The 27,393-nt window shown below is 37.2% G+C and overlaps 1 protein-coding gene across 2 annotated transcripts; it reads right to left on the bottom strand.

The window, feature by feature from the left end:
• Positions 1–4,184: 4,184 nt before the first annotated feature.
• cpn1 (carboxypeptidase N, polypeptide 1) lies at positions 4,185–26,776 on the bottom strand. Of its 2 annotated transcripts, XM_008436670.2 has the most exons (10): positions 26,551–26,776; positions 26,200–26,447; positions 20,348–20,544; positions 18,271–18,426; positions 12,746–12,922; positions 12,510–12,621; positions 6,728–6,867; positions 6,228–6,327; positions 4,751–4,869; positions 4,185–4,655 (listed from the first exon to the last, which is right to left on the bottom strand). In XM_008436670.2, the coding sequence occupies exons 2-10, from the start codon at positions 26,432–26,434 to the stop codon at positions 4,542–4,544; spliced, it is 1,350 nt and encodes a 449-aa protein (XP_008434892.1). In that variant the 5' UTR covers positions 26,435–26,447; positions 26,551–26,776; the 3' UTR covers positions 4,185–4,541. The 2 variants fall into 2 exon arrangements, with proteins under 2 accessions (XP_008434892.1, XP_008434891.1); XM_008436669.2 differs by having other exon boundaries at positions 26,200–26,769.
• Positions 26,777–27,393: the final 617 nt, after the last annotated feature.

Below are 27,393 nucleotides of genomic sequence, written 5' to 3'. Positions count from 1 at the left end.
GATTACATCTGGAGAAAACGCACTATGAAACAGCTGAATAAAACTACCCAGATAAGACAGAGAGGAAATAGAAATAGAGGTATACAATGACCAGCATGAGTTCAGTCAWRWACATGCAAAAACAACAACTGTGTTTTGTGTCTGGGCTGTTCTGTGTCCTGTTCCTGAGTATAATATAAATTACATTCTGTATATTACTCTAACAGGTTTAGATGTCTTCTTATATACTCGTTTGTATTGTTTTAATCATGCCAAAGCATCTTATAGCTTTTCTATCAAATACTAAAGAGCACGTGATGCTTTACAAGATGATTTATTCTCTTCAAAAGMACAAAATACTCAATTTAAAGCCTTAGTTTACTCACCTTGCACACTTAATCTCATATTAGCTCTGAGGTTAGCATTAAAAATTACATGATGCAGTAAAACTGTTTTATTATTATTATTATTATTATTATTATTATTATTATTATTATTATTATTATTATTATTATTTAACTTACCGCAGTAATTGTAATCTAAAAACAATGATTGAACATGCTGATTGATGTAAAATTTGTACAGACAGTGTGATTGCTTGTTTTCTGGCAGAATGAAGGAAACCCAGCATGAACATTTCCTCAGTTTATTACATAATTTATGCACAACTCAGTACATGCTGGAGCTGTCCAGTCACATTACACCAAAAGATGTCCAGAGTCATTTTAGGARGTAGCGTGACATAAGACGTGATAGTACATATATATATACATATGTTTTCTCTTGTACTGCAAATAATTTCAGTGGAATAGTGACTAAAGCATTTACAGTTCTTACAGCTGGGAGAATTTAACTCGTATAAACGTCTACGACAAGCGTAAACGTAGTTAACAAGAACACCGTTGCTGATAGGTTTACTTTATTTTACTGTCCTCTCCTTCATGGCTTTCTTCTCTAACACTGTCATTTGAAGAGGCTGTGACACTTAAATCATACTTTTATGGAAACATAATCACAGCCCCTGCAGAAAGGATTACAGGTTTAGAAAGTACATGTTTATTTCTACCCACTGCTCATTCTGTGTTGTGGTGTGAAAAGTTAAATCAAGTTTTTCTGTGTTTTTTTTTTTTTTTTTGCTGTGTCGGCAGTACTGACAGCTTCCTCATATGCGATCCTGTATGTGCAGAACAATGGCAGGAAATAAGGGCGGCGAGATGCTGCTGCCGTGAAGAGCRGGCGAGGAAAAGAAAAAAATATACAGGAGAATTCCCATTAGTCACACRGATGCATGGAAAGGAGGTTTTTATTCATTATGATTCGATTTTAAATGTAAATTACTTAGGATTTTATGTGTGTCTGGAAATGTTGCCCTAGAAGATAAAAAAGTGTCCATCTGCATCAACCGCCTGTCAGGTTTGGTTCATCAGAGGGACGCAAGTTAAAACTCAGGTCAATGTTATTAAATAAAGTCCCCAGACACACTGATCAATGTTGTTAAATGAATTTTTGTTGTTGTTTTCCTGTAATATTTTGTACTGTATTTCAGCAAAGAGGATCAGACTGAGCTGATTATTTAAGGTGAAATGTTACAGAACTGGATATTATTATTATTGTTGTTGTTATCAATATTATATAATTCTAATATATTATATTTATATAATAATAATAATAATAATAATAATAATTCTTATTATTAACCTATTTAATAAGAAAAAAATATTACTACATAAGAATAATAATTACTGTTACTATTATTATATAAATAGAATTGTATATTAATAATTACTATTATTTTAAAAAATTATAAAATTTTTATTATTTCTAGGATTATTAATAAGGTTGTCATAATATTAAGAATTATTTTATATTAAAATTGTAATAGTTACTACTGCTACTAATAATAATAATAATTACTAGAATTATTAATTTTTATTTTATTTAGTATTTTCTTTCCTTCCTTCATTTTTTGAATTGTCAGTTTTTTGTGCATCCTCAGTATAGTTTTCAACAGACTCGAGTATTATTTTTTAAATAATCACTATGACAATTGCTAATTAAAAAAGAAAAAACAAAAACAATAAAAACCATAAAATTACGTATTTATTATTTTACTTTTAAATTAAATATTCAAAGTTTGCAGTTTTTATACTCTGCTCTCTGTTATATACTTCCAAATGTAATTGTTACAGTCAAAAGCTGTTTTTTTTAACTTGTCTTCACATTTATCTTTGAAATATTCAGCTGACATTATTCTCCTTACTCATCACTGATTCATCAACAAAGAAACAAAGTCTTATAACAAAGCATCATCTCATTGTTTCAATACATTTTAAGGCTCCAGACAAACCCAGGATACTGAAACTGCATCACTTGCTCCATCAACTCTGAGTCAACCACAGTGGGTAGAAAACCGTAGAGAGTCACGACTGGTGGGCTTCATTGACGCCACTTTCGGCCGAGTTTACACAAACGCAAGCGTGACCTCATGTTCACACACAGACTCAAGTGAAGCCTCCAGATCCGAGTGAAACGCCGGCTCTGTCCGTTTTCACAGTGGCCACTTTTCATCTCAGGGCATTATGTGGGTCTATTGTTTTGTCTCAATGTTGCTGCGAGTGGAGCGTCACTCTGATGCCCAGTCAGAATACATCAGAGCTCAAACAATAACTCTGCTGTTTGGTTCACTGGGAGGCATCAGCTGTTGAGAAATATGCATTAGTGGGCAAAAAATGAATGAAAATTGCTTAACTGATGTCAGTAACAAGATGACAATGAATGATTAATGTCAATGTTATTTATTGTAAATGCTCCTCGGATAACTTTAGCTCACTTTATAAGCAGTTGTTATAAATTGTACTCAATTTATAACTGTTACATATTTATAATATTACATTTTTAAATGGTAAAATGGCTTCATGAGTGCACTTGTTTGTTTCGGGGAAAGGTCACAAATTCAATGAGCGCCCAGAGAAATTCACTTTTCCTCTTTCCGGTGCGTCAAACAGAGAAGCTATTATTGCTCTGCAACATAAATGACTTTAAAAAAAGATTAATCACATTTAGAGATGCATCGATTAATCAAAATCAAATAATTATCTTCCCACCTGTGAAAAAAATAAATTAAGAAAATATTTTTTTTCTTTGAGTTTTGTGAAATATGTAATGAATGTCATACAAAAGTAATTTTTATTTAAACCTACATAATCTTTCAAGAAAATCAATCACACATTTATTTATTTTACTCTATAACTTGTTATATTTTGCTGTTGGTTTAAAAAAAAAAAAAGCTTACATATATACATGTATGTGTCATCCTTAGGAAGAAAATTAATGACATCCCATCATTCAAAGGGTCATGTTGTAATTTTTTCCACCAAATCAAAGTTTTCTGATTATCTACAACCAATCAAATTAAGATCTTTAAAGTTAAAGATAGAAACAGGAAAAGGGACCAATTTTAAACTCCATCATCAGCCCTACTTTTTTCCCCATTACTCAAAACATTGACATTTGATCAGATCCTCAACCTAAAAAAACAAATTCACCATGCTTCCCTTAAATGTGTAATATAATCAACTCCTTAATTCAAATTTATTTGCACAATCATTTGCTGCCACCTGCTGGAAGCAAAGGATCAGCAATGTAAGTAACAATTTAATAACTTATTTGAATTTTGGCACTTCTGTCCCTCCATACATATTGACGCCACAGGAGCTGCGATTAATTTACACCCTATAAACCCAAAGATTAAAATCTACCAAATCCACCATTTAGGTTTATGGGAAATAGTTTGTAATTTTAATAAGAATGACAATTTATTAACTCTACTGTAAATAAAGCTGTAGTACAAATACTAATATGAAATAGAAGAAACCTTCAACAAAAAGCATGGCGACAGATCGAGGAAGTAATATAGTTATTAGAGGTCACCGCTTCCTTTTACTACAGCGACCTCTAGCGTCCAGGGCAAGAAAATCCACATGCGAACGTGTTTTCCAGATCTTTTCTCTTTTCTGTTTTTTTAGATCGGTAATGTGTTATCAATTTCAAAATTATGTCAAGAATTCAGGCAGTTTTATTCTTAATTTTTACATTTCACCTACTTATAATTCTGCATATTTCTATATGCAAAACACATTCATATTCATTTCACAAACATGAATGTGAAAGGAGAATCAGTGCAAAAATAATTCAGAGCTGGTAGAAAAATTGTAAAAACATTCTTTTAATTCCTTTTACATCCATCCATCCATCCATTTTCTTTAGTTCTCATCAAATTTTGCGTAACCAAGACAACAAAAAGGTTGCTTTTTTCCCCCTTACACAAACAGTTGTGTTTATACATATCAACACTGTTACATAAATACACTTGGCTTGGAACAACCCTTTCATATATATGCGACGATTTATAATCTAACAACAAGAAAAGAATGTTTTTATCCCATAATTACCCTAAGACTACAAAGATATATCATGAACATGTATCATTTACATAATTAATATGCTGGGTATGCCTTCTCTGTGTCTCTGGGTTAACTTCTGTGTGCGTTTTGGTGCATGTTTCATCTTGGGCCGAGCTTCAGTGACGCCTTGTTGGCGGCGGAGATGTTCTTCTTTCCATGATGGTGCTTCCCCTTTAGGTTTTGCTTTGGAGCTTTTTTCAAGTAAAAATGAAGCTGCCGGGGAGCAAGTTTTAAAAAAAGATGAGTATTTCAGCCGCTTTTTAAACAATTAAATCTTTCAAAGTAGAGATTTTCTGAAAATTTTCAACCTGGATAGCCTCAGCTGGTCCCACCGTCACTGTTTTGGATGAAGATAGGTAGCCTGGAGCGGAGGCTTTCACGGTGTACGTTCCTGGCAGCAGGAGTCTGAAATAGTCGCCATCCACACCTGGAGGAATCCACGACACAGAGGTTGGTGTCAATTGTTATTTTACAGATCAGAACTGTAAACTTGTGGATTTAAAATCAGACAAGCTCCAAAAAGACWTGCTCTCTACAGCTGGTTTACMACAACTAACTACTAATGCTAAGGCTAGTTAGCATGGCCACCAATGACAGCGCATAAGCAGTTTTCCTGTAACAGTAAGTTGTTTCTCCACCATCAGCACACTGAGCAGCACACTAATGAGRTTAATGGCAACAAAACTTTTATTCGCTGAGCTCTAATTGCCTAAAGGACTTTTAGCGAGGGCTAGATGACGTAGCTGAAAAACGAATCGCAGTACAAGTGTCTCATGTCAGTCGTTACGTGTAATTATTGATTTGTTTTTCTGTTTTAAATATCTAAAATACAACCAAACTATTTACAAGATCTTTCCTCTTTTATTTACGCCGTTTTTGTTTTTTTTTTTTTATATTATTGTTAAGCAGTTATGAGGCAAAGTGGCGGAACTTTAAACTGCTGCTGCTGCGGCAGTTACTCACCAAACTGTTGCTAGGTAACCAAGGAATGAGTGAGTTGCTAGGTAACCAAAAAGTGAGTGAGTCAGTTGATTCCACCAGCTATGCTTGGCTGGTTGTTAGAGGTTGAGCAGCTGAAGCCTTTTCTTTGCCTACATGGATATTTTATATATTAATTATTCTATTAGATGTATTATCTATTCATATTGCTGTTGATTTATTGTCCAGTTCTACTTTTAACCTAATATTAGTGAAGGTACACCTGTAAATGACCACTACATGTATAACTTTAATCTTGTGTGGATTAAAGAAAATCTGGTATAAATTCAAACTTGTACACCAAATTCTTATCGACACTGTGATTATGTTAACCTCTGACCAGCACTGTGTTTAGACTGGACTTCTTTGAGAAGTGCATTTCTCCCTTCGGCCAGCAGAGGAGGGTCCATGTCTGTCTGAAACCGACTGCTCTTGTTTTCATTTTGTCCATTTCTCCTACCGTCACATCAACTGTCCACTCCTCCAGCAATGGAAACTATTCAGATGTCTGTTTTTGCGTCAAATAGCTATTATTTATTCCAGATGTGTAAGCCTGTTGCTATAAATTTCTATCTCCTGCAACTATCCAAATGATCAAGATACTTTATTGTTAAGAAAATGGAAATTTATCTTCAGATTTTACAAATAACTCCAAAAATGCACAAAATCRATAGCCAAAATAAACAAATTTACATACGTAGCACCTATTAATACATGTCACATAGATACAAATGCATYTTCAGCATTTATAAAAACTGATTTTGCTTTAAAAACATTTATACAAGTAGAAACACACTGCAGTCTTACCGGTTGTGACATCATGATTAATCCCAGCGACAACAAYCTCAGCTTTACTGATTGGGTTGTTGTTCTCGTCATACACCATCCCTTTAATCCCATGATGCACCTGGAAACAGGCAGGCAGCATTAAAAAAAAAGCAAAACTGCTGGAGTTTTTATTATCAAAAACATCATGGGATGCATTTTTATACTAATACCACAGATGGCTGTTAACAGTAGTGGGGGGGCTACAAATTACATGTCGAACAAACTTTCCAAAACAATAAACTTTCCACAGAATGAAGGGATTTCAGTTTCACCACAATGAGGGGAAAAATAATTATCCCCCYTTTGTGAAATAAGACTTCCTGACTATATATTTTAATCGCAGYGAATTAAGAGCACATTTCATTTTAAAACCAAACCACAACACTCACTGACAGGAATATTTCTCTGAAACCGAAGGCCCAGATTTARAAAGAGTTCACTAGACGGACTAAATTGACATCAGGGTGAATTTTTCTGACCTGTTCCAGGTACGAAATCAGCGCCTCTCGGTTGCCGAGCCATTCTCTGGGCAGCGACGACTCTGGAGGAAACTTGTCACAGCTCAGCTCCAGAGTGATCTCGAAACAGTTGGTGTACAGGTAGTTAAAGTCCTGCATGCCTTGAATAAACAGAAATAATAAATGAAAGATGATGAATCTATTCCTGTTGGATTTTAGAAGAAAAATCTCATTTTCTCTGAAGGTTCAAGACGTTTCTGGAGACAAAGACTCAACACTTTTCCTATCTTCTCAGATTAATAAACAAATGTTTATACATATTAGACTAGGATAAAGTGACTGTAGGCCYSTCACAATAACAAATTTTGCTAGAYGATAAATTGTCCCAGAACTTATTGTGATAAACGGATAATATTGTTGCCTTGAGACCAAGTAATATAATAGTAATAAAGCAAGAAGACATTCTCAAAGATCAATAACCTTTAAATTCTAATGAACATTAAACACTGGAACTGGAAGACATTTTAAAAATCCAAAATAAACAAATAAAACAATAAATAAAATGAATAATGAAGTCTCTGTAAACAAAATTATCTTTCAAAAAAAAGGGCTAGTTGAGACCAAAACACCAGACTGAATATTTTTCTCATTCAGTTTTTGGTAAAAAAAAAATAAATAAATAAAAAAAATAAAAAGATAGAAAAGAGAAAAACAATAAATCAAGGAAATGAAAATAATTGAGTTTCTTTTAATTCATCATGCGATTAATTGATTTATTGTGACAAGTCTAGAGGTGAGTGAATACAAAATGTAGTTTTTCAATTCAATCAATCAATCAAATTTTATTTGTATAGCACATTTCAGCAGCAAGGCATTTCAAAGTGCTTTACATAATTAAAATAAAAACAGCATGTGACAGTGAATAAACAGAAAGACAAAGAGTATTAAAAAAAAGAGGTTAAAAAAAGATAAAAACATTAAAACCCGCACCCCTTGTAGGACTTCAGTTAAACGTCTCACACCTCAGAGTTTTAGTTAAAACGCCATTTAACAAGGATTCTCACACCCCTAGATATCAATTCGTTTAACTGGGACGTTTTCCGGGGGGGCTTTACAGACAGTGTGAAAGATAAATAAAAAGAAGTTAATAACTAGATGAAGAGTAAAGATAAAAACATCAAAGACATCAAAACCGGCACTCTAACCCTAATTTTGCCATAAGCAACTCTAAACAGGTGGGTTTTAAGTTGAGATTTAAAGGCACCCAGTGTTTCAGCTGTTTTACAGTTTTCTGGAAGTTTGTTCCAAATTTGTGGTGCGTAGAAGCTGAATGCTGCTTCTCCTCGTTTGGTTCTGGGGATGCAGAGCAGACCAGAACCAGAAGATCTGAGGGTTCTAGACGGTTGGTACAGTAATAACAGATCTTTAATGTATTGTGGTGCTAAATCGTTCAGTGATTTATAAACTAACATCAGTATTTTAAAGTCTATTCTCTGAGCTACAGGGAGCCAGTGTAGGGACTTTAAAACTAGTGTTATGTGCTCCATGTTCCTGGTTTTAGTCAGAACCCGAGCAGCAGCGTTCTGGATCAGCTGCAGCCATTTGATTGATTTATTAGTCAGACCTGTGAAGACGCTGTTGCAGTAATCAATGCGGCTAAAGATAAACGCATGGATGAGCTTCTCTAGATCGGGCTGAGACATCAGTCCTCTAATCCTAGAGATATTCTTCAGGTGATAGAAGGCCGACTTTGTGACTGTCTTGATGTGGCTCTGAAGGTTCAGGTCAGAGGTCAGAGGTCATCACTACTCCCAGGTTTCGGCCTGAGCGCTGGTTTTTAGTTGTAATAACTGAGGCTGAGCATTGATTCTGGTTCGCTCATCTTTAGGTCCAAAGATAATAACTTCAGTTTTGTTTCTGTTCAGCTGGAGAAAGTTTTGGCACATCCACACATTGATCTGTTCTGATTGGATGGGTTCAGAGTCACCTGGTGACATCGTGATGTAGAGCTGTGCATCATCCGCGTAGTTATGGTAGCTAATCTTATTTCCTGTTATAACCTGAGCCAGTGGGAGCATATAAATATTGAAGAGAAGGGGTCCTAGGATTGAACCTTGGGGTTGACAATTTTAGGAGAAAAAAAGATCCAAATCAACCCAGCTTTTGATCAGAATAGTTACCTCACTTTAAACCGTGATTTAACTGTGATTAAAAATATTTCTATGCTTCAGAACCAAAGGTTCACTTATTAGATCCCGTCAGACAACATGAAGTAAACCAAAATGTCCCAAAGAGTGAATAAAAAACCAACAAAAATAAAAATGAGATTTGAAATGTTTTTATTCAAGAAGCTTCTCGTCTCTCTTGATGTCCGTGACGAAGCTCAAACTTGGAAGGAAAAGGCTCAAACGTAACCTCACAGACCATGACACAACACTTGGAGCAAAATACCTGCTAAATTAAACATGACATACTCTTGCTAAATAAGACTGCGGCTGGTTTCGTCCCATTGAAAAACTCACGACTCATTTGTAAAGCTCTGCAGATTCACATGCTTTTCAACTGAGATGAAGCTGAACACTTGCTCTTATGGTCAGATAAACATTTGAAGTTTTAGATAAATCTTTGGTGGAAAAATGGGTCTCATTTCTCAATCATTGTTCTTGCTGGGTAAGTGCAACAAACACAAACCGATACTCTGATTATACTGTTTAGCAGCAATTTAGATTAACCAGCTTGTTTCCATCCCTCATTACAGGGTAAACATGTAAATCTCTCATCATTCTTTTGATTTTTGAACAGAAAAAATAAAAAGAATACAGAGAGTTTCCTCCACTTTGATTTTGATACAACAATACACCAGCTAGAAACATTTACAGACTTATTTATGGACTTTACAAAGTTTATTGGCTGGACAATAAACCAATAACGATATATGTTGTGAGCAATATCAGTAAATAACACGCCTGACAAAATTTTCAATAATTTCACTTAACTAATGTAGGCAGAGGAAAGACTTCAGCAGCTCAACTTCTCAGTCCAGCTAAGTAAGGGTGCATTCACACTGCAGCCTGAAGTGACCCAATTCCGATTTTTTTTGCCAGGGTCGTTCACACTGCCAGTAAATGCGACCTGTATGTGTTCTGCAGTGTAAACGGGCAAACGACCTGAAAGTGTCCCGCATGCTCACTAGAGGGCGCAATAGCGTCAGTGTTCTGCCAACCGCCATAAAAAGAAGAAGTGCTCAGTGTTTGCGGAAGTAAACATGGAGGCTAACGGTGGAGCTTAGCTTACATATTTGAAGTTGTTGTCCGGCCGGAGTAGCATATCAACAACTTAATCATCATATAGTCCGTCATAGTTGTTGTTTTTCTTCCCGCTTGCGCGTATCAGGAAGCAGAATAGTGAGATTTGTTGAGAATCAGTGACGTTCAGTTCGGATGAATGCGACCTGAACGTTATGGTCGCATTTGAATCGGATACGTATCAGTGAGATATGGGTCACATTCGAAAAAGAATCCGGCCTGTGCTGTTCACACTGCCATGAAAAGATCAGATACAGGTCGCATTACGTCATAAAAATCAGAATTGGGTCACTTCAGGCTGCAGTGTAAACGCACCCTAAAGGTTGGTGGAATCAACTAACTCACTCTTTGGTCACCTAGCAACTCACACATTCTTTGGTTACCTAGCAACGACCTATAGAGTAGCAGTTTCAGGTTTTGCTCCTGTGCCTCATGACTGCTAAAAAAAAAAAAAAAAAAAAAAAAAACGCAGCTGAGAAAAAACTGTGGCTAAAACAAAAAAAATCACACCAGCAGTTTGTCAGTATTTCAGATATTTAAAACAAAAATTATCGATTGGTATTAAATGCTTATATCCTGATATGTTTGTCAGCCATATTGCCCAGCCCTAGTCTAAACCTAGATCAGTTTCACACTACACAGTTTGACACAGTCTGGGCATACATAGATCAAAATCATTACTTTAAATTGATGAATCATCGACTCAGTTCTAGGAGAGTTCTGCATAAATCTTCTAGTTTGGAATCAGCTCTACAGATCACGTTTACCCGGACTGTGGTGATAATTATCTTAACTGTTACAGCTTCTGCACACAGCGTTGCATTACCTAACAGACAGTCCAACCTTTACCTATTTTTCCCCTGTGGGAGTGATAAAAAAAAAATCCTAATTATATCACTGGATTTCAGGCCTCGTCCATACCTGTCTTTTTTTTACCAAGTCTGTGCTTGTGTGCAGCTGAGAATTTCAATACTCACTCATTCGCTTTGGCTGCATAGGGGTTTGCTCAACATGACTTCACAATTTTTATTAAACTATGTTCATCCAAGAGTACATTCTGGACAGGTTGCCAGTTCGTCTTAGGGCAACAAAAAGAAACATGGGGAAAGCAACCACGCACACACCAGCCCTGTTTAGTCTGCTTTAATCCAACTCTAGTTAGTTTATCTAGAAAGTCCAGTTTGTTTGGGAGGATGTAAATGTGCTATCAAACACTGATGCAGACTAAGAAAGCAAACTCTGGTCCACCTAAAACCCTGAACAGACCAGGTTTTAGTTCAGTTAAAGTTAAATGTAACCGTGGTGCCGTTCAAAAGCATATGCGAACGCCAAGTGGACCAAAAGCGGCTCTGAAAGCAGGAAGCAGACTATAGCAGATAGCATGCTGGCTAAATACAACCAAAACAAACGCGAGAGTTTAGTACCAGCAGGAGAAAAGGATGGTGTTGTTTGGGTTTTTATTTTTACCAAAGACAAAAGAGAAACTATACAACCTCTAAAATCTGACGCCATATTTTTGAATTACTAAAGTTTCTATGTTCAATAAATCTGGAACAACTTTCAGAAAACTGCAGAACTGCCGAAACATTGAGTTCCTTTAAATCAGAGTTGTTTTTGATTAGCTGAATTTCCATTGACTTTAAAATTGATCAAATTGTAACTATTAAGATAAATTAGGATAATGGAAACAAACCATTTTTTTCCTTTAAATCCACGTTTTCCGATACGGCTTTTCATCTGTATCAGAAGTTGTGTATTTCAATGGAAACACTTTTTTTTTTTCTTCACACGACTCGTGATGAACAACCGGATTTTACGAAGAAGACAGGAAGTGGAAGAAGGATGGTGTCGCTGCATGTTTTTATTATGTGATCAAACTTATAAGTTTAACTGTATTTTTTTTACTTAATTGTGTTTTTCCAACTTTGGCAGAATATCGACAAAGTTTTACGAACATTTGTAATGGAAAAACAGCAATTATCAACATACCCGATGTGTATTTGCTTGATGATTTTAATGATAACATTGACAAAATGCAATGTTTATAGCTTGTTTTAGAATCAGTGACTGTATGATATTTTCATGATGTGAAGCACTTTGATCTGCTCTGGTGCTGAAATGTGCAATATAAATAAACATGACTAAGGAGAAATAGGGAAGAAAGTAATTTTCTGAAGAGAAAAAAAGGGCTAATTGAACATTGCTGAGAAATAACAACGGCCCAAACACGGGACAGAATCAACTGAGTGGGTTTGTTTAGCAAAGCCAAAGGTCAACATTAGTTAACGATGAGTCAGTATGAGAGACAGTTTTCCAGAAAAAGGCTTGGGACGGTATGCAGCGACAAAGCAATGATCAAAGTGTTGGGTGAAAACCAGAAGACAAACATTGCAGGAAATGCTGCCTAAAGAGAGTATACAGTATTTACAAGGTGAGAAAAGACAAACAAGTCAGTAACATGACCAGAGGACGCATCATGTTAGGAGTTAACCGTTTACCTTTAGACAGAGAATACCAGCTGGCTCCGTTGGTGATGCCTTCATTAAAAAAGTCTCCGCAGTTCCAACCTAAGTGCATCCAGCTGTGAGCGTACGAGTACGTCCTCGCCAACTATCATCACACACAAACGCATACGCTCCCCGTCATTCAGATGCTTACACAAATACGCAACAGACAACAATGAGATCAGGTCAGATGTGCAACATCTGGGAGGAACTTTTAAGCAGCTGCACACCTGCCTGAAGATTTTGTCATCCGCAGTGGCTGAGTACGTGGTCCTCCCTCGAATGCGAGCGTCTCGTGACTTGTCGAAGGGGTAGTTGGCCACCACCGCTCCTCCGTGGAGATTGGCCGACAAGACGAAGTTGTAGTTTTGCATCCATTTTATGACCGCCAGAGTCTCGGGTTCAACCTGTGAGGAAGAGTCAGGGTGAGAGTTGGAAACAGAGAAATGCTGAGGGTTACAGTGCAATAAGGAAGCAATTATTTTTGAGAATTGAATGTTTGAAAAGTCTGAATTTCTTGCCACTAATGAACTCCGTTGGTTTCCACAGTTCAGAGTGATGTCAGCATGACAAATGCCGCCATCTTGTTTAACAGTTTACAGTTTAGCCTTTCAATTCAGGTCTATGACGCAGTATATCTGTTTTCATTACAAGTATACAGTCATAGTAATACAAAAATAAAGTCTTAATATCACCAGAATGAAGTCATAATATTAGGAGAATAAAGTAGTAATTTTAAAAGAACTCCAAAACAATTTTTTTAAAGCTTTTGTCTTATTAAAACAACTTCTTCCCATAATTTTAATATGTTCCTCTAGTGAAATTGCATCTTTATTCTGCTCATAGTATGATTATTTTCTCCTAATTGCACAGTAATTCCTGTAGCCTGGCTCTAGTACCCCGTTGTTCGATTAATTTACATTAACTTAAATTCATTTTTATGATTAATTTATATAAATGTAAAAAGTAATTTTTCTGACTTAATTTGCTGGTTTAATTAATGAAATTATAATATTTTCTATTTGAGTATACTTAAATTAATTTACTAAATGTAAAAGTCTTAAATTAACTTTGACTCAAATCCAAATAGTAAAATCTCATTAAAAATATTGGGTTGTAAAGCGCTGCCTTAATTTTACTGAGTAGATTTTAGTATTTCTCTTTTACAGTGTAATGCACATGTGATAATTTACTGCTTCACACAGTGAGGTTTTCTCAAAACTCTACTAAAAGGTAGTGATTAAAACATCAAAACATCATTTTACCAAGTAATTAGCAAAAGATGAAAACATAAGATTTTCTATTTATGGAGGATTTTCACTAAACATTCCAGCGTCTCTGTAAATCTCAAGTCATTTCCCCACATCTGAACAACAGGGAGGCATTTTTCACTTCAATCATTCCTTTGAGTGAAATATTATCACTTGGCTAAATTACAGCATGCAGCCTTGATTTGCCTGAAGGCTAACGCGGAGCTTGTGGCTTCATGTTGCCAGTAAACGTTGCCCTGACCAGCATGAATAACACGGGGATAACAGTGGCACGGTTGTGTTTCCCAGTCTGGAGGCGGCCAGCTGGGACAAACTGGGGCTGCTACATAGAAAAACAGTAGTTTTAACATTTTAATGAAAAATATGGAGGTGAAAAAAGATGGAAATTATAAATTGCTCACGTTTGCTTGAGAGTAAAAATCGGACACAAAATGTTTCCTGAGGTTACAGCATTTCTGATTAAACTAGTTTAAAGTAAGGGATGAGAAACCAGTCTCCTAAACCAGTTTCCCAGTAAGGTAAGAGTCTAGAATTATACATTTACATAATTAGTCTTATTTATTTTTACTTTGTCTTGCGACACTATGATTGCACCAAAAACCACATTATAATTTTTTAATTATTTAACAGTTTTGTAAATATTTTGGGCTGCACAGTGGCGCAGTTGGTAGAGCTGTTGCCTTACAGCAGGAAGGCTCTGGGTTCGATTCCCAGCCCCGGTCTTTCTGCATGGAGTTTGCATGTTCTCCCTGTGCATGCGTGGGTTTTCTCCAGGTACTCCGGTTTCCTCCCACAGTCCAAAAACATGACTGTCAGGTTAACTCTCTAAATTGTCCCTAGGTGTGAGAGTGTGTGTGCATGGTTGTTTGTCCTGTGTGTCTCTGTGTTGCCCTGCGACAGACTGGCGACCTGTCCAGGGTGACCTCACCCGGAACGTTAGATGGGACAAGGGTGTCAAGAAAATGGATGGATGGTTTATTTAGCACAACGGGCATCTGTTGATGCAGAGATTATTTTGTATCATAATAAGTAAAAAGTCTATATGCCGCTGTTTAAACTGACATTATGAGAAAGGGTTTTATTTGATGACGTTATTGATGTTGCACTGTGTTTGTTTTGTAAGTAACGGTTTTAACTGTCAGAACTTTTGCAAAAGACATCATTGGTGTCAAGAAGTTGTCCGTCCATCCATCCATCCATCCATCCATTTTCTTTTACACCCTTGTCCGTTAATGGGGTCGGGAGAGTTGCTGGTGCCCGTCTCCAGCTAGTGTACTGGGCGAGAGGCGGGGTCACCCTGGACAGGTTGCCAGTCTGTCACAGGGCAACACAGAGACACACAACCATGCACACACACTCACACCTAGGGGCAATTTGGAGAGGCCAATTAACCTGACGGTCATGTTTTTGGACTGTGGGAGGAAACTGGAGTACCTGGAGAAAACCCACCATGCACAGGGAGAACATGCAAACTCCATGCAGAAAGACAGGGGCTGGGAATCGAACCCAGAACCTTCTTGCTGCAAGGCAACTACCAACTGTGTCACTGTGCAACCCGTCAAGAAGTTGTATCCTGGTTAAATAAAGGTTGAAGAAGAAGAAAAATTGAATCAGCAGAAATGATCCAACTCCTTGTGTGTTTTGATCATGACGTTGTTGTTCTATTCTTTTTCCATGTCTTCTTGTATTCATTTCATTTGTTCTTATATTTAATAAATTATCAGTTCAATCTTTTGTGTTTAGTTTATTCTTGTGCGTTTGGATTTATGTTGCTCTTTCCCTCTCCCTTTCTGTTAATTAGTCTCCCTCCCTCAGTTTCTCCGCTTTCCTTCTGCCACAACTGTTTACACGTCTCCTTTGATTAGTTCGTCTGGTTTATTGTTTTCCACTTTAGCATTAAAGCTCCTGGTTTTTGTTTGCTCCTGTCTTGACTCTCTGTAACTCTTCTCAGTGCACTTCTATTTAAATCTTAATTTTTCATTATTAAAGCAAGTCTGCCTCCAGCCGGATCCAACCAGAAACCAAACATGACACCGAATGCGTCTTTTTTAATTTGTTTAAAAACTGAACAGCAGTAACAACAGGAGACAGGCTTTGGTTTCTGCAAAAGTGATGCAATCTTATGAACATTTCCAGTGACTAATTGTCATCATTTCATTATTAAACGCAGATGGAAATCTGCTAAAATGTGGTACAAACACCATCATGTCTACTTTCAACTTTGCACAATAGGCTGAAGGACGTTGTTGCATTTTGATTAAATGGAAATCCGTTAGGCTACAATATTCATTCCAGCTGGTAGGAAAACTTAAAAGGGTTAATCATGAACAGCAGCTTTTTCCTTCTGCATTCGAGAGGAGAAGTTGAGACTCCCCCAAGGACCTGACCTTCATGCTGGAAACGTGCCTTTTGGCAGACTATTTGCAATACTTTGACGGCACATGCTTTTATAAATCCCCCTACTGTTCATTTCACGCTTGAGTGCCCTGAAGCAAGTACACAACGAACCACAGAAGCCATTCGATCACCTGGAACGAAGCCAGGTGTCTTCTGAAGCCAACCTCAACGGTGGCATTTACTCTGTAAAGTCACGCCAACAGTTTGTTCCCTTTAAGAGACTTTAAAGGTAATATTCACAAAACTGCAGCTTTATCTTACTAAAAATTACAGTAAGATATGAAAGATATGTGCTTTCTTTACTTGGAACTTTACTCTTTCAAGCTGTTTTTCTGTGCTTCTTTACATGCAAAAACCTAAAACAAATGCATGAAAACAACATAAAATTGTATATTTGTGTTAATAAAGTGGATATTAGCTTTTATAGTAAAGCAGATTAGCTAAAAGCAAGCCACTCTACACACAACAAAAGACTCAACAGACGCCTGTTGAGTCTTTTTTAAAATTTTTTATTATTAATTCTACTAAAAACAAAAACAAGCAACGCTTGGCCTGGCGGGGCAGCTAGTAAAGCATGGCGGGCTGCCAGGCTTATAATACACTAGGGGAAACCCCGTTATGGCTAAAACACTCTTTTATTCTTTTATTTAATATATTTTACTTGTCTAGTTATTTTTATTCAGCTGCAGAAGTTTTACAGAATCTGAGCTGTGTGCTACGTCACCGTTTGTCTTGTAGCGGAAGTAGCGTCAGTTGTAACGTTGTAGCTCTGGGAGAAGGAACTTTGTGACGGTTTTGTTTCTGTGCGTCAGTGCCCGTCTGCTTCTGAGAAAACAATTCCCCAAAAAATACGCACAGCGTGGGGCAAATGAAGTTGCCAAAACAGAAGACGGAGTCCTGTCTGTTTCAAGAGTGCAACATTTGCACCAAACTGCTTGTAAAGCAATCCGATCCTGTCAAAACTCGTCAGTTTATGAATATCAATATAAAAGTTAATGACAAAGAAACAATGTTACAGTTGCTCTTTGTTCAGCACATACACACACAAACTCATTCGGTTTCCCCCAGGCTTCATTTTCCTCCTCACCTTCTTGTGTGTTTTCTTTCATTTAAACAGACATTACTCTTAACAAGTCAATATACGTATGCAGCCAAAACCAGACTATTTACATTTAATACATTAGGGCTGGACAATAAATCAGTAATAATATATCGAGATAGACACAAGATCATTTTGTGTGATAGAATATTCAATAATTTTACAGGTTGGTGAAATCAACTAACTCAGTCACTCTTTAGTTACCTAGCAACTCACTCACTTTTTGGTTACCTAGCAACAATCTGTCATGGAAGCAGAAAAAAATTAAAAGTTTTTGTCCAAGATATGACTTAAGAGTAAAAAAAAAAAAAAGAAGCTATTTGGTAAAAGGTCTATTCAAGTACTGAATAACTGATTAAAACATAAATCATTTAATATTGAAAAATAACAATCAAGCAGACCAAAATACAAACGTTCGTGGAAATTTTGATATGAAAATAATTTATATGAATAACCTTATTACAAAATAACAAAATCAGGCAAAAAGATATAGATAGATAGATAGATAGATAGATAGATAGATAGATAGATAGATAGATAGATAGATAGATAGATAGATAGATAGATAGATAGAGATACTTTATTGATCAAAAACGGAAATTAAATTAAATTAAAAACGGGCTTGGGGTAGAGTATCGAGAAATTTTATTCAAGTAAGAGTTGCAATAATAAAATTACTCAAGTAAAAAGTACTCTATAGAGTACATTTTTTTCCAAAAAGTTAAAAACAAATAAATATAACTAGTTACTACCCAACTCTGCTCAGAGACAAAAACTGTTTTTTAACACATTATAAAACAGTAAAACTAAAACATTTGAGCCAAGTCAGACAATTTAAAAGGCAATGCTACCAAATACTGAGGAAACGTAAAGTTTTAAATTCTAACTGTCCTAAAACAATTAAATCTGTTTAATGTCAGGCAGTGAGAAAAGGTTGTATTTTAAGTGTAAGCACATTTATAATTGAAGTATCTCCAGTAACACTGACCTGCTGTTCCCAGTTGTCTGGCAGAGGAAGGTGGTGGTTTCGTCCGTTGGTTTTCTCGTAGTAATACATCAGTGAATTCAGGTCTGGAAAGTTTCGATTCAGATCAATGTCTCTGGAATTCCCACGTCCCACCAGATATCCGTTCAGTTCAGAACCCTGTTGACCCACAAACACAAATTTACCAACCGAGTGATTGCTTAGCATGTATCGCTGGTATCAGCTAGCTGCTCCAAATCACTGGGGTCCGAGTTTTATTTTTCAGTTGGCCTAAAAAACTCAGGGCTGGATTCGGTTGAAGTGAATTCTGGTGCGGTTTGAACCGGAGACCGCTCCAAAAACCAAGAAGCTAACCATAGCGCAAGGCATTCTGGGAAAATACAACCAAAACAAACGTTTGTGTCCAGAGCCACCGGGAGAAAAGGCTCGTAGTCTTTTCCAAAAAACAAAACGAAATCCTATAACAGCTAACGTTTGACGGCTTTCCATTTTTGTTTACGTTATGTGAAGAAGGAAGTTGCGGTCAGTGTCTTCTTCTGATGCTTTTGTGCCGTTTTCTTTAGTGGCTCTTGATGCAGCGCCCCCACAGGCGACGAGCAGTAAGGGTTGGCGATATGGACTCAAATTTCTATCGTGATATTTTGTGATACTACTGTGAAAGCAATAAAAATGAGGATAAGAACTATTTATTACTCCTTTTTTTAGAGCCCCACTAACATAAATACTGCTCTAGAAAAATATTCCTATTAGTACAGTAATTACATTTCACCATATTTTCAAATGTATTGATGCCTTCATTGAACAAACAGTGGAGAAAACAGTAACATTAACAATCCCAACAATCAAAATGATCATCATGATAACAAATTTATCACAATAAATGACACAGCCATCGTGAAGGAACAGTTTTTCAATTATTTATTTATTTATTATTTCCTTTATTTAACCATATAAAACCCAATTGAGATCTAGATCTCATTTTCAAGAGGGACCTGGTAACACACAACAACCTGGTTACACAAAAGTAAAACTAATTTAAACATACAGTTTACACATGTTGCATCCAATAAGTATTTTATTTAAATTATTACTATTTGTTTTAAGTTATGGATAATACACTCTTTTATTCATTCATTTATTTAATTTTATTTGCCCAGTTATTTTTGTTCAGCCGCAGAAGTTACATCACTGTTTGTTTTGTAGCGGACGTAGCGTCAGTTGGTCAGTTGTAGCTCTGCGTGAAGAAACTTGGTGACGGTTTTGTTTCTGTGCGTCAGTACATCAGTACCCGGCTGCTTCTGAGACAAGCAATTACAAATAAAAGAGAACCGAACCATCTGAAAATTCAACAAATGTAACTTTGTTCCCCAATCGAACCGAACGTACCAGAACATCACGTTTGAAAAGCGTTACCGACACCTTCATGAAAATATATCCGCTTCTGTTGTTCTTCTGTGATTGCATAGGACAGAACCGACACAATCCAAACCAAGATTCAGGAAAACAAACCTTACCATCCAGATGGTGCTGCACCCAAACATCTGCTATGCGCCAAATTACAGTGCAGTTATTCCTATGTGCTGCGACTGGCAAAGAGAGGGTCTGCTGTCTGCCATGTGCTGCCGTTCGCTTCCGGACTTATAATTAGCCTCAAAGAGATTGCACACACGTGTATGTGTTTGTGTCGGAGTGTGCAGCATGCGATCTGTGGTTCAGACCCCAATTACCTCTAAGATAGTTACTAACTCGAGCAAACACTGGGATAAAAATGACCTGCTATTGTCTGGATGTGTCATTTACAATTAAAACAGATGGTTTAGCATATTATCGCGTGGATTTAAACAAACTATGTGTTGAGTGTGAGGAATGTGCTTTGATTCAACTTACAGGTGTTTAGTTTCTCTCTRGGACCCTGACATTTTTGGCGAAAAAAAAACAAATCTACTTCTTTTTTTTTTTTCTTAGGTAGCAGATGACTAGATTAGAAAAACAGACAAAGAAAGTCCCTTGTGGAGATTTCTGTCTCTGGTTTTTCTTTCAGGGCGAAAAAAGCTCACACATATACCAGAGTTTACATTACCTGCCTGGCTGCCACTTCATAGCCGTCGGGGTTCATGGAGGGCAGGATGTGGATGCGTGTGTCATGGATCAGCCGCGTGATCCGCTGGTTTCCGGCTCGGTACTCCTCACAGAGAAACTGCGAGAGCTTGATGAGGAGTTCACGGCCTAGCACCTCGTTGCCATGCATGTTGCCCACGTACTTGAACTCCGGCTCCACTGGAGGAAGAATTGGAAAAATGCAGGCAGCAGGAAAGTAAAAAATCATCCGGCATGGGCACGCATACACACTTGCACTTAATTTTTTAAACAGTTCAAGATGGGCCTGTAAATAATTGAGTGGTGCAGCTTTAAGAATAAGAAAGAAAGGGCGTGCTTTTTCAATTCAACCACTGAAAAAACAAAAATACTGTTGAATTAATGTCAAGTTTCCACTTTTTGCAGGTACTGAGCAGGTCAGCGAATTTATTTCAATATTAATCAGGCATGTTACTTACATCCTAACATTATGTGCTTTATTTTGGTTTTAAAAAATTACATTTTGATGCTTATGTAAAGTTCAGCTAAAGAAGTACATTGTATTTATAATAACAATAATAATTATTATTGTTAATTTTATTATTATTATTAAACTTATAATAAAATTATTTTAATAATCCCTTTGGGATTAATAAAGTGTTTTTGAATTTGAATTAATATTAAAATTGTGGGATAGTAAATTTTCTTGTCCTGTTATGAGAGTCAGTTTGTAATCATTTTGCTTTATCTGTAAATTGAACAGGCATATGAACAATATACCATGTTTTTAATTACAAATTTCTGATCATTATTGAGTCGGTATGTGATTCATTTCATTAAATTGAGATAAGGGGTATAATTAAGGAGGTGCTCACTTTCCAAACAGAAAAATAGTGGTAATTAGTGGTAAGCTAACTATTTTGTTCTTGTTTTCTCAAATTGTTTGACATAAATAAGTCAATACAGAAGTCAGTTAACCGCATTTGGCTTGTAGAGCTTGAAAAGCAGGTTTTACATATTTGTAAATATGCAGATGAACACACTGAACTTTTTCACAGCATTGACAAAGATCGCCAACGCTGGCCCCAATAACTACAAATAAACAATAAAAATAAACGACTCTAATTTAAAGTTGTGGTCTGAAATCAGGACTTCCTCCCAGTCCGCATCTGGAGGCGAAACCTCACAGGCATTGTGTCCGTTCCTGATCCAGTCCAACTGTTTAACTTTAACCAGATGCCCAGGGCAGAATTAAACCCCACATTTTATTGTAATTAAGCTTTTACTGCTTCAGACCACCATTTCAGTAAGCAGTGTAATTTTTCCCCTTTTCTGGTTTTGCTTTGCATATTCCAGCTCCATTCTGTTGCTTGTTGTAACCACATAGTGAGTCAGGTGCAAATCCTCTGGGATGTGTGGTTGCTAGCAAAGCAGGATAGGATCGCGTACGCACTTATTGTGCGCTTATATAAATAATATTAGGCACAGGTTTGCTGATTCGCTAAAAATTGAGTTAATTAGCCACTTAAGCTAACTTTAGCGCACTTGGATTCCCCTAAATAAATTTTCTGGATAAATTCTAAAGTGCTAATTTACTTGGCTATTTTGCAAACTTTCAGTTGAATACAGTCTGATATTTGTGTTGAAGTTTTTATTTTTCCCAATTGCTTTATTGCAAACAAGAAACAAACAGGAACAAAATAAAACACAGACAGTAGAGATTTTAAGTTTTGCTCTCCCAGGCTGATTTTACTGCATTATTCTTGTTCTTAGATTATGTATAACTTACGTGTGATTTATATGACTTTGTGTCTGTGAAAAGCACTTTATAAGTAAACTTTACTTCCCTTCTTACTATACAGTAACTCACAGGGTACAGCATTAATCATTTACACAAATAATCTACAATTTCCAGCTTATTTTCAACACTAATTGGAAGAGACAAAGATTTATGAGAGTTTATGAGACTCGAGTCTGAGTGGAGGCTGAAATATTTGAGTATATAGCTAAAGGCTGCTTCTGTACTTCAAGTTTCAGCTCCAGTAACCATCAGTCAATAAGTAGAAGTAGAGCTGGGCGATATGGAATAAAAGTTTATCACAATATTTTGTGGTATTATTATGATAACGATAAAAGTGACAATAAGAACCATTTGTTGCATCTTTTTAAGGTAACTATATGACTGTGACTGTGTGGCAGAGCAATTACAGCCCCACAAACACAAATAAGACTCTAAACCAGTAGTTCTTAACCTGGGATCGAACCCCAGGGGTTCGGTGAGTCGGTCTCAGGGGTTCGGCGGAGCCTCTGCCGCGGAGGTAAAGACACACTTGTGTAAAGTCGTGATGACGCCCCGCTTTGCTATCACTTGCTGCAGAGGATCACGTTACATAGCTTAGCCAATCAGAGGATCACGTTACATTGCTTAGCCAATCAGAGGATCACGTTACATTGCTTAGCCAATCAGAGGATCACGTTACATTGCTTAGCCAATGTAACGTTGGCTAAGCAATGTTACATTGCTTAGCCAACGTTACATTGGCTAAGCAATGTAACGTTGCTTAGCCAATGTTACATTGGCTAAGCAACGGCTTCTCGGCGCTCCTCCGCCCTTCAATCAGGGCGGAGGAGCCCTGATTGAAGGAGCTCCACTCTCAGCATGGATTTGAACTTGTGTCTTTAATTACTTCAGCAAAGTTCACAGTTTTTACCAAATTCTATAGCTTTCGGTTTACTTCTAAATCTGCTCCTTAGTCGCATCTTTTCGGGGTTGCTACTGCCTCTAGTGGCGTGGGAATGGTAACACAACTAATATAATTACATTACTAAATCAGAATACCACAAGTCTTTATTATTTATTATTAATTTTTCATTCTCTTAAGAATGTAGAGCTAATTAAATGATCTAAACAAAACCTTAAAGTGGTTCCAGTTTCTCTCGATGGCCAACCTGTTGAAACTGTGGCAGATTTTAAATACTTTGGGTCGTTCCTGGACAGTCAGCTCAACTTTGCTGAAAACACTGACTAGATTTTGAAGAACTGATCTCAGAGACTCTACCTTTAAGGAAGACTTAGTGATCATGGAGTGACCCAACTAGACTCTAGACTCCTATGTCTTGAATTTGGGCAGGAAAAAAATCATTTTATTTATCACTACAGAAGGGTTCAGTGAATGCGCATATAAAACTGGTGGGTTCGGTACCTCAAAAAAGGTTAAGAACCAATGCTAGACAAACATTTYCACTTGTTATTCCACTCTTATTTAGGACAAAAATCACGTAAAGAAATGTGATTTGTGTCACTAAGCAGAACATTTAAAATTTGTTGGTATTTATATCAATAAATACTAATAAATAAATCAATAAATACCAATAAAAATCAATAAATTTATATCAATAAATAGAATCATCTTTTGTTGAACAAACATTGGAGAAAATAGTAAAAATATCAATCTGGTATGAGGGGGTTTTATCGATACAACGATCAATCAAAATTCTTACCATGAAGAGAAATTTATCACGATAAATGATAAACGATACAATAAATGCCTACCTCTAGTCCAACGTGATATTGAAGGACATTTCTGTAAATTTTTGCACAAATTGTGATTTAAATTAGGTGTAAATTAGATGATAAATCAACGCTGCAGCTGCACAATCCCTGAGTAAATTAACTGACGACAGGAGGAAAAACTTAAACTCTTCTCAAAAAGGACAATTTCAGCTAAAGCAAAGAAGTGACTGAGCTGATTTTGCTACTTCAGAGGTCATCTGGTATTCTCGTTGGTATCTTTGAGCAACCAATCCAAACAACCTCGTCGGCTGGATAGATTTCCCTCCTCCCCAGGGTCGCTGCATTAATCACTCCTGAAGCGCCGAGAAGCCGATTCTGGAACTAGAGGACCAAACTGTTCCAGGACTATCAAATATGATTTGATTTGTTTGGAGGGAAGCAGCGCTGATACCTCCAGATTTATTAACGCTTTCCATTAATTGTTCATGACTTCACTTCCTGTCCTTTAGTGAGTTCAGCAATGGCCGGAGCAGCCGATCTTCCTAAAGAGTGAAAGAAATGCTGACCTAGACGAGACCTCGGGTAACACCCCGTCCTGAAGCGAACAGTTCCTGTTTTTCACCTTGCGACAGAGCAGGCACACATCCTTCAATTCTACTGAAGGAAGCCGCTACGTGTGCAAAAGCAGAAAGGGGGAAAAAGAAATAGAAATGCAAGCTCTGACATGGCCAAAATAGCATTCTTTGCAGATGTCAGGCTATTTTTCAAATTCTGGCGTAAGCAGATGAGGGAATGGAAAAACAAAAAGAAATCTTGACATGGGATATGATTAGTTGGTATTTTACCCACATAAATATTTGCAATGAAGTTGTGCTTTTTAATTTGCAACAAATAGGCAAAACAAACAGAGAAACTGATTTGGAGCAGAGGGAAGGAAGGTGGTGGGGGGGGGAATTAAACAAGCAAAACATTTTGCAGGAGTAGGCTCAGGGTTAAACCCATGTTGACTCAAAGTGAACCTATTAGTCATCTGCTCAGCTTTGAGTTACACCACAAAATTTGTCAGGGGCTGGATGGCAGAAAAACTGAGATGAAACACAGATGTTGGCTCAGCTCTTTTGTATTTTCTTCTTTTCACTGATGTTTATCAGAGACGCCAGCCTTGGAATCACTCCTCTCTTTTCTTGTCCTCATCTAATCAGAGAGCTTGCGTTTTTCAAAACCAGAATCCTCGCAGACTGCTCCGTCTGCTGCCAGCTATGTCCCAACAGATAAAAGTACGAACAGAATGTGCTCTGAAATCTCTTCTAGCAAAATCTATTTCATTTTCCCAGCCTTGTTTGAAGGCAGATTCATTTCAACCAGAGACATATGAGAGTTAATCGTCCACACCACCAGGGGGCCCCCAAGAGCACCAAGTTAGCATGTTGGTTAAACATAAAATAAGATTGAATAATACAAACAACATAGTTTTACACATGAAAAACAAGTTCTGTATTGTATTTAAGGTTGTTACACAATATATAACGTATCAAACGTTTTAACCTGTTTACTGTAAATTTATGATTTATTATCTTATGTTGCTTTCAAATAGGCCTGTCATGGTAACATTGTTTTCTGGATGATGAATTGTTGCAGAAGTAAAATGATAATATTGTTGTTTTGAGACAATTTTTAAGTAATATGTTGATAATGGCAGAATAATGAGTCTCAAGGACCAATAAAATGTAAGTTTTAATGAACATTTAACACTGGAACTGGAAGACATTTTAAATATCTGAAATAAATAAACAAAAACAACAAATAAAATGAACTAAATTGTCCTTCAATAAAAGGGATAGTTAAGACAAAAGGGCCAAAAGAGAAAAACAATAAATCATGCAAATGGAAATGATTAAGCTCTCTTTAATTTAATTTAAGTGATTAACTGATTTAGCTGCTCCCACATATGAGGTGTTCGTCGCGCCAACGCCTGAATCACAGGCTGACGATTCCTCTGATTATATATTTCATGTAACTGCCACTGATTTTTAATGACTTATCACGGGAACAAGCTTATTTTTCTCATTTATTGGAAACATCACAAATGCAAAATTTTGCTTTTTAGACAAAGATTTGTGCACATTTGAAATGAAAACGCAGAGCTAATTATACCAGGTATGGTAAGAGTAACCTGGGAATTATCAACCATTTCAGGTTGACATGTTCGAAATGGGGGGTGAAAGGGGGGACCAAATGAAAACCCGGTTAGGGCCCCAAACAGGTTTGGGCCGGCCCTGATTTCAACACACCATAAAACCTCTTTTTGCTAAATGTGCAAAAATGAATCAGGTGTTACTCACAAGCTTCGTGGATCCCTGGGTTGTCACTGAACTCCAGCACGTAGAGGTGGCGCCCCTCCACGCTGCGCCCAATGCTGTAGATGCGGGTGATGTAGGGACAGTCGCTGTGCACCGCAAACAGCACCCGCACCATGTCCTCGTATCGGTGATGCTGAAAGTCGGAGCCCGACGCCGGGAGCCCCATCAGCCCCAGCAGAAGCGCGCAGACCCAGGGAACAGTCCTCCCTTGCAGCATGGTCCCCGACCCCCTCAAAAACACACCACACACACACACAAAGGTGCTTTCCCGAAACTATCCACAACACACAGCTGTCAGATGTGTGTTTTTTACATGCCAAACATTTTCCTTACTGCTCTTTTCTTTTCTTAGTCCTGATCTCCCACTGCCTCCTCCCACATTCAGACCTCGGAGTGAAGAGCAAGCAAGGACAGCCCCCCCTACTCCGTCTTTGTCTCACTCTCCTCCTCCAACAGCTGCTCCTCTTTCACTCTCTTCCCCTTTGGGTTCTTGTCAAGTACATGTTACTTGCTTTATTAGTGCTTTCGAAAAGCTTCCAAAAAGCCCCTCCAGGCTCTCCCCCTCTCTCTCTTTGCGCACAGAAATTAGCTCGGTCTGTGTGAAGCACTCGTTTTCTCTGTCTTTAACTCAACTTATATGCTGCTTTCCATGGGAAAGCGGGGTTGTTTCCACGGAGCTGCTTTCCCCAGTCCTCCCAGTCCTCAATCATCCATTCATTAACTCTTAAGTCAACACACAGCCTCTGTGTTTGAGAGGGTGCATGCATGTGTGCCTGCGTTCCTCGGATGAATCAATGGAAAAGCTCTTTCGCAACCTTTCGGGTGCTTTTTGCGGCATTGTTTCTTCAAATCAAACAGTAGCCACATAATTGCACAATTTGATGTTTGGAAAATAAATTCCCTTAGTGAAAGTAACTCGATTCTTTAGCGCTAAAATCTTTAAGTGTTTTTTTGGTCATATTAGCTGCGTTTCCATTACAAGTTTCCGCAAAATTTTGTCAACATTCTGCTGATGTCGAAAAAGCATAATTTCGCGAAAAGAAACGCAATTAAAAATCACAKGTGAATAAGTTTGTTTATGTCTTAAGTCAATAAGAAAAACACACGTGCCATGATCCTCCAACTACTTACTTCCTGCCTTCTTCTTCGTGGTTTGCGCCAGTGGCAACATCCGGT

The sequence above is a fragment of the Poecilia reticulata genome, linkage group LG19 (genome assembly GCF_000633615.1).
Source record: "Poecilia reticulata strain Guanapo linkage group LG19, Guppy_female_1.0+MT, whole genome shotgun sequence".
NCBI lineage: Eukaryota > Metazoa > Chordata > Actinopteri > Cyprinodontiformes > Poeciliidae > Poecilia > Poecilia reticulata.
Note: the sequence above shows the minus strand (reverse complement) of the source record. Positions and strands in the feature narration are given on the sequence as shown.